The sequence below is a fragment of the Lathyrus oleraceus genome, chromosome 7 (assembly GCF_024323335.1).
Source record: "Lathyrus oleraceus cultivar Zhongwan6 chromosome 7, CAAS_Psat_ZW6_1.0, whole genome shotgun sequence".
NCBI classification, from domain to species: Eukaryota; Viridiplantae; Streptophyta; class Magnoliopsida; order Fabales; family Fabaceae; genus Lathyrus; species Lathyrus oleraceus.
The window spans coordinates 495977377-495985974 of record NC_066585.1 but is presented as its reverse complement, the minus strand read 5'-3'; the positions used below and the strand labels follow the sequence as shown (position 1 = coordinate 495985974).

General features: G+C 45.5%; 1 protein-coding gene across 1 annotated transcript; it reads right to left on the bottom strand.

Annotated features, from left to right (window-relative positions):
* Positions 1 to 5526: 5526 nt before the first annotated feature.
* LOC127104540 (uncharacterized) lies at positions 5527 to 6750 on the bottom strand. Its single transcript, XM_051041726.1, has 2 exons — positions 6229 to 6750; positions 5527 to 6174 (listed from the first exon to the last, which is right to left on the bottom strand). Exons 1-2 carry the CDS (start codon positions 6748 to 6750, stop codon positions 5527 to 5529), a joined length of 1170 nt encoding a protein of 389 aa, XP_050897683.1.
* Positions 6751 to 8598: the final 1848 nt, after the last annotated feature.

The following is an 8598-nucleotide window of genomic DNA, read 5'->3' as shown; positions in this document are numbered from 1 at the left end:
GATGGCATGTTCCTTTCTACCTGTTTCGTCGTGTTGACCCAACACGCAACCCATAGAGTCCTCTAGAACTGTCAAGTACATGATAAGTGGCCTTCCTGGTACCGGTGGTATCAAGATGGGTGGCTCCTAGAGATACTGCTTTATCCTCTCAAAGGCTCTTTGGCAGTTCTTGTTCCACTTGACGGCTTGGTTCTTCCACAAGGGCTTGAAGATCGGTTCGCATGTGGCAGTCAGGTGCAATATGAACCTGGCTATATAGTTCAACCGTCCTAAAAAACCACAAACTTCTTTTTCCGTTCTCGGTGCGGGCATAACTTGTATGGCCTTAACTTTGTCGGGATCCACTTCAATGCCACGTTGGTTCACGATAAAACCTAGCAGCTTGCCAGATCTTACTCCGAACATGCATTTATTTGGATTAAGTCTCAATCGGAACTTCCTCGGCCTCTCGAACAACTTGTGCAGATGGGTGAGGTGTTCCTCTTCTCTTTGGGACTTAGCAATCATATCATCAACGTATACTTCAATCTCTTTGTGGATCATATCGTGAAAGAGAGTGACCATAACTCTTTGATATGTTGCCCCAACATTCTTCAGGCCGAACGACATGACTTTGTAGCAGAATGTCCCCCAAGGGGTGATAAATGTTGTCTTCTCCCTATCTTCTGGATCCATTTTGATTTGGTTATATCCAAAGAAACTATCCATGAAGGAGAATACAAATAATTGTGCGGTATTATCCACTAACACGTCAATGTGTGGCAGTGGAAAGTCATCCTTTGGACTAGCCCTATTCAGGTCTCTATAATCCACACACATGTGTACCTTGCCATCCTTCTTAGGTATAGGCACGATATTGGCAACCCACTGGGGGTAATTCGCAACTGCTAGAAAACCTGCATCCAGTTGTTTTTGAACCTCTTCTTTGATCTTGATAGCCATATCAGGTCGAGTTCTTCTCAGTTTCTGCTTCATTGGAGGACAGTCTTGTTTGAGCGGCAGACAGTGCATCACAATGTCTGTGTCTAACCCGGGCATATCTTGATATGACCAAGCAAACACATCGACGTATTTATGCAGTAACTCGATCAGCCTCTTCTTGCCCTCGACACGTAGGTCGGCGCCAATCCTGATTTCCTTCTTGCAGTCTTCGGTCTTAAGATTGACAGTCTCCAATGACTCCCGATGCGGTTGAACCAATTTGGATTCCTACTGTAGTAATCTGGCCAGCTCCTCTGGGAGTTCACAATCTTCGTCATACTCTTCCTCGGCTTGGTAGATCAGACTCTCGAAATTATAATCAGCCATAACATTTTTGTTGTCAATGGAATCCGAGTCGGATTTGCATGAGTGATTCATGCTTTATTTTAGAAAAAAATTTGAAAAAAATGAAAAGAGAAAGACAGAGGGCGAAATTGTATGCGAAACAGTCATTTTATTTCATTTTAAAGCAATGAAGAAAACAATGGAGGCCCTACAAGTTCCACTATGCCTTGGGCACGGGCATAGGGATCCGAAATGAAAAATAGAAAATTACGTTTGACAGAAAGTAACTTCAGGTAGGTCCACTTCTGTCCAATTGTTGAGTTGTTGTCCCGCCGCTTTCTTGAGCAAGAAGCAATCATCTTCTGAGGTATTAAGGCCTTCGCCTACCATGGTGACCTGTTCCTGGAAGAGATGCCCAACACTTATGAAGTTTCCTGGAATGGAAAGGGCCATCTCGTCGCCCCTCATTGGTGTACTTTGCTGGATTGTCTGCTCTTGGTGGTACCCTAAGCCAGACCTGTTTTTGTTGACAGGCAGCTCCAAGATTCTCCCCCATCCCTCTGGATGGTCTGCTTTTATTATTGTCTGAGCATCCTTTAATGACGACATTGGGAGCTCAGATTTTCCAGATGTTCTTCCATTGAGGGGATTCATTAACACGTTGGCGATCTCGAATGCCTGTAAGGGTGTTTCGTGAATCTCCCCATCCACTTCAACATACCGGAAAGAGGGTAGTTGGCTGACCAGAATGTCTTCCTCTCCATCAATGGTGATCAACTTGTCACTGATGATAAACTTCAGTTTTTGATGGAGGGTAGAGGTTACTGCCCCTGCAGCATGGGTCCATGGGCGGCCCAAGATACAACTATATGCTGGATGGATATTCATCATATAGAAGGTCACGAAGGAAGTGTACGACCCTATCTTGATAGGAAGGTCCACCTCTCCAATGACCGATCAATGTGAACCATCGAAGGCCCGCACTATCAACGCACTGGGCTTCATCAGTAGGCCCTCTATTGTCATTTTGGTGAGGGAAATCTTCGAAAGCACGTTTGAAGAAGACCCTGTGTCCACCAACACCCTGGACATTATCGTGTCATTGCACTCTATGGATATATGTAAGGCTTTGTTATGATTTATTCCCTCGGGAGGCAACTCATCATCGCAAAAGCCTAGGCATCCCTTCAAAGTTATATTAGCCACCACCCTTTCGAATTGGTTGACTGTGATTTCTTAGGGCACATGGGTGACACTGAGAAACTTGATTAGAGCATCTCGATGGGCTTCGGAACACAACAGTAATGACAATATAGAGATCTTGGATGGTGTTTGGTTGATCTGGTCAACCACTTTGTAGTCGCTTTTCTTTATGATGCGGAGGAACTCTTCCACATCATCTGGAACAACTTTGCCTTGAGTTTGGGTTTGCTCCTGCTCCAGGCTGGCAGGTTGCTTACCCTTGCTCTTGGCGTTAGTTCCAAGATTCTCTCTTTCAGGTGGCGGTAGTGGTGCAACAAATATGCGATCGCTTCGGGTCATGCCGCTAGTGCCTGTAATGTTCACCATTAGCTCTTGGACTTCCAATGGTTTTTGTACCTCGGCAGGCTTAGGAACTTTAGAGGGTACATGGATTACCAAAGTCTTCCGAGCTTTGGCAGTCCTCTCTTCGAGTCTTCGCCCATGCAGATAGGCTATAGAGTCATAGTTCCAGGGAACGACCTTGGTGCTTTCGTATGGGAACGGAGCCGGTACAACAATTACCAGGGGCGTTGTGGGAGCACTCTCAACAGGTATTTGTACTGGATAGAAGGTATCTCTAGAGTAGACACCTCGTTGGTTGCCGAGGAATGTTCTACTAGGAAGATGCCCTGACCTATCAGCATTTGAACACCTTCTCTAAGCTCTTCACAACCTTGTGGGGTATCCCCATAACATGCACAGTCATCATTACATCCAGGGAACACGTTCCTTAAGAGAAATTGTTTCTTCACTTCCAGTAACAGAGTCTTTATCATGTCGAACTTCGAGATACGGTCGACCACAACAGACTCTTGGATCATGTTCACGGGATGTCCGGCGTGAGGAGGCATTGAATTATTGTCTTCGAGTTAAGGAGATTTTGCACTTTATACCGGAACGCTTTACAATTATCAAGAGTATGTCCGGGTGCCCCATTGTGGAACTCACATCGTGCGTTTGCGTCGTAGCCCGGTAGGAGTGGGGATGGTGGAGGCTTGGCTTCCCTGAGCTTGATAAGAGAACAGTTCAACAGATGATTTAGTAGTTGACTGCAACTCATAGGAATTGGACCTAGTCTCCTCTTTTGTCTTCTGGGACGTTGTTGGCCCGGTGGGTATTGCTGATAATTGTTCGGCCTGGGGGCGTACGGCTGTTGGTACTGGGCAGGCGGCTAACCAGGGGCTTGCTGCGGAGCGGCAGGAATAACATATGTGGGTGGTTGATAGTGGTTAGGAGTCACTTCTGCGACCTGATAATACGGGGTTCGGTAAGCTTTACCCTTCCCCTTGGAGGTTGATGCGGCGTTGGTCTCTCCCTCTTTTTTCTTAGGAAAACCACTGTAAGGTTTCTTCGCCTCATTGGCAGCATTAGCAGGGCTCGGGATCTTTCCAGCCTTTACACCACTCTCAATCCTTTCGCTAGCAACGACCAGATCAGAGAAACCAGTCGACGTACTTCCTACCAGCTTCTCATAGTAGGGGACCTGGAGTGTTCCCATGAACATATCAACCTGCTCCTTCTCAAGCATAGGTGGCTGCACCCTAGCAGCTAGGCCCCTCCAATTTTGTACGTATTCTTTAAAGGATTCTTCAAATTTTTGAGCCAAGCTCTGAAGTTGCGTCCTATCCGGTGCCATGTCAGTGTTATACTGGTAGTGTTTCAAGAAAGCTTCAACTAACTCTCTCTAAGAACGCACATGCGAGTGTTCAAGTTGCATGTACCATTCGAGGGATGCTCCGTTGAGACTGTCTTGAAAGAAATATATCAACAATTTTTCATCGCCCGAATAAGCAGCCATTTTCCTGTAGTAAGACCTGACATGGATCTTGGGGCAGGTATTTCCCTGATATTTCTCGAAGGCAGGTACTTTGAACTTAGCTGGGGTCTTGATCCCTAGGACTAAGCACATATCAGCAACATCCAACCCAAAGGTGTTAGGGCCCTCAATGGCTTGGACTCTTTCGTCCATCATCTTAAGCTTCATTTCAAGCTCATTCTGTGGTGGCTCGAAAGGTTCGTACACTGACTCGTTCCTAAGCTTGAAGAAGTCTCCATCGTGGTCCTCTGTACCAGCTTGGGAACCCCCATGGATAGGAACATGGTAAGTGTGAGCAACATTTGGATTGTTAGGTATCCCTTCCACATGGGTCTGATTGGCGACCAGATTCCATTCCCTATGATGGGATTAGCAACGTTCATGTTGACATTGGCCCCTGGGTTATCCTAGCGATTCTTTTCTTGTCGATGGACGACGTTCTGCATGATGTCCATGAGTTTCCCCAGTTGGGCCCTCACTTGAGTTATCTCCTCCTGCATGGCAGTCTGGTTTTGCTCAATCCTTTCCATAGCTATCTTTTGCTTAGCTCGGGTGTTGTAGAAGTGGGAAGTCAGCTTGACGATGAGAAGTACTGAATGAAAAGCCAAAATGATGGTGAGACCAACTGTATATATTATGAAATGCATGGATAAATGATTGATGCATGATGCATGTTCGTTCGTTTTTTTATTCTCGGGGAAGCCTTATACGATTCATGATGCGACAATAAAGCATTATAGAATAGACATAAAAGTTGGAACACCGACTTCACTCAAATCAAGCAACTTTATTCGTGAATTTGATATTTCAATAACAAAGGCATTAAGTAAAGTAATTCAAAACATGGAAAAGAAAACATGGATCTATGCTCAAATGATGCGTTTTGATTTTCGCTCCTTCATCTCCTTCAACTCAACTTTGAACCTTTTCATCATTCGGTCGCAAAGGTAGAGGAATCAGAGTATGGAGCGGGGAGTGGTCTTCTCATCAGCGTCCTCTAGGGCGTCCTCTAGCTTCCAAGGAACTTCTTGGGTTAATTCATTGCAGAACCTTGCCAAGCAATCATACTTGGCTCGGTATAGAGCGGCTGCAGGTTGCAACAAGTTGATAGATCCAGCATAGGTGTCAAGAAGGCTATTCATCTTAGTCTTCTCCTTGAGCCAACCAAAACTCTCATTCTTCAAAGCAGAAAAACGACCTTTCTAGTGTTCGACAGTTGTGATGGCAATCTCAACCTGGTGGCACTTCTCCTTCCATATTTGAGGGGTAACATATGAAATCCTTATTGCCTCCTCTTTGAGGCGACGTTCCACCTCTATCTTGGTCTTGGCCTCGCGGAGGGCAAGCTTGAGATCCTGAATCTCCAGGTCAGTCTCATCTCTCAATGCCTTCTTCTCCTTGACAGCCAACTCGAACCAATGGTGGTTGTCCCCTTGTTCTTTCTCCATCTGTTTCAGCTGTTTGCAGAGAGAACTCAACCCCATATCTGCTTGAGCTAAACCCTCTTGGTATTTCTTAATGAGATCTTCCTCAATTTTAGCCTTCTTTCTTCTTTCTGATAAAAGCTTGAGGTCTTCCTCGCTCTTCCTTTTCAGCCTAGCATGGTCTCTATCCAATGCATGAAGCTTTGATCGCAAGTCCTCATTTTCTTTGGTAAATTGAGCGATAATTGCTTTCAGTGCATCCACTTCTTTCTTAGAAGCATGTACTGGTTCTGGTTCTGGAGGAGGAATCGGGACATCCACACTGTGTGGTATCTTGACTTCCTTGGCCCTTTGCACCACCCATTGGCGGTATGACTCTTTAGCTCGGCAATCACGCTTGCCTAGCTCTTTGCCTTTGCGATGAATCTGGGTTCAAGCCCTCTTAACCCTCTGCAACAGAGTTGGGTTCTCTGTTCCTACATCAGGAAAAATGAAGTCCTTTAGTAGTTCAACTCTTGGTTCATTCTCCATCGGGTATCCCAATTGTCTCAGGGCCAACGAAAGGTTGTAGTTGATGCAACCTCGTGGACCCATGAGTGGCACATTCGGGAAGTCTCCACAGCTCATGATCACTTGCTCTACGTTGGAGGCAGGAAGGTACCAAACCAAAGCTTCGGCGGTGAGAGAAGCAAACTTCTGGGACCACCTCAAATCTTTCAGGAAGTCCACCCAAGGCCCATTTTGAGGCATATGAGATATAAGCCAAGTATACAACATTGAAGCACAACTCAACACGACGCCATTTCTCTTCTCATGCCTAGTGTGCAAGCAGTAGTACACATCAGACACCAATGCAGGGACGAGATTCCCAGACACGAACACGCTGATGATGGAGTGGTTTATGTAGTCGTCGTCATTTGGGAACAAGATGACTCCATAAATCAGTAGAGCAAGGATGGCACTGAAAAAGGAAGTCATTCCCCCTCTTTCTCCAAGGCCCATGCATTTTCTTCCAAGAACTTTCTAGCAAACCCCCTAGGTCCCAGACCAAGGGAGACCTCTTCAATAGGTAGATGGAGTACTTCAGCGACCGATGCAGGCATCAACGGTTCACCTAACTTAGTGAATGGGGGGGTGGTCCTTCACATACCAACCTAGGAGTCTCTCATACTCTTCAATAGTTAGAGCCAACTGGAAGTCTTGGAACGTGAAGCACCTGAGAGGTGGATCATAATAATGGGACAAAGCCACAAGAGCTCAGAGTTATATCGGAGTAGTAATGAGATCGAGGATCCGACCATATCTGCAGATGAAGTTATTCTTCTTGCAAGGAGTCACCTTGTTGCGGAGAGTTATCAGGGTGTCCACTCTAGGAAGCTTGAACTTGAGTGGAAGGGTATTCCTCCTTTCTGAGCCCATCTTGGAATGTTTACTGCATAATCACAAACCTTTAGGGTTCTCCGAGAATAAGGCCCAATGTATGTATGCAAAATGCAATATGTTATGAATGCATATACTACAAGAGGACAGGACCACTGTAGATTCAAGGTGTGTTGGAGGTTAAGTTTCCCTGCAAGAAACCCATATACCCTCACGAGGTGAGTACTAAGACTCCTGAAGATGCTTAGATTCACGGGTCATGAGGCGAAAGCGGCGTCGTCGACACAAAATACTTGTGGGCCAACAACACTTTCGGGATGACCTCCTCTAAGTGAAGTTTCCTTCAACCTCAGAAGCCAAGGATTGTCTAAAGGTCCTCGGAGTCATGGACCCTCTTCGGAAGAATGGTCGTCAACACGAATGTGACTCACGTGCCAACCAAACTCCAAAAAGAATCTACTCCAAGCGGGGTCTTCGTACCTCCCCTTCAAGACAACTATGTCCGACGGGCCAATACGAATAGCCCTCATATCTTAGGTGAACTCTCTAAGCCCGTGTATTGGGCTTCTCGCTCTATACTACCTATCCCACAAGATCAAAGCAGGATAATATATAACAGGAATATATAACAGGAATGGATAAATAAATAAAGTGATAACAGAAGTAAACATCCAAGGAAAATGATACAGACAAGCTAGGCTTGACTCGCTTATGGGAACTCCATATTGTCCCCAGCAAAGTCGCCAGCTGAAGCGCCGTGAAAAATACAGAGTCGCCACCGGATTTTATTTATTCCAAAGGAAAGGGAAAATAGCGATAAAACCCCAAATGAGAGAAATGGTCTCGCAACCAAGAGTGGATTCGGAAGTCGGTTATGCAAGGGGAAGGTATTACCACCCCTCACATCCATGGTACTCCATGGGAACCACTTGCTCGTATCAAATGCATATGGATGTTTATTTATCTTTAAGTTGCTTTCAATTGGAAATGAGATGAGAGAATGATATGAGAGAGAAAATAAGTTTTAAGTTAGTGTGCTCGCCAAGGATTTGGGCCCTCGTGCCTACGTATCCCTATACGTGCAATAGGGAAGTCAGAGCTTCGTAGTTTGGCTCAAAAATGGCGTATTTGTTTGGTTGCTTTTACTGAACATTATTGACATTCATGTGCTACTGTTCACTTGCTTGTATACTCTGTCATGGGAGCGGAAAGTATTTGCTTGTTTGCAGTAAAGTGGATACGCTTGGTTCGCACTCTAGCAGTTAAACATTACTTGCTCGCACATGGAGGCTTAAGCTTCGTTCACGGTAGAATGGAAGTAACACGTCCTTATTGAAAGGTTTTAAATAGAGTGCACTAAGGAAAAATATGATTTGATTTGTTGGGGTCGATTTTATGCATGGAGACAAGCATTAGACCCTTGGCTAGATACAGTCAACGGTCCAATAACTCGGGAGTCGAGAGGACAAG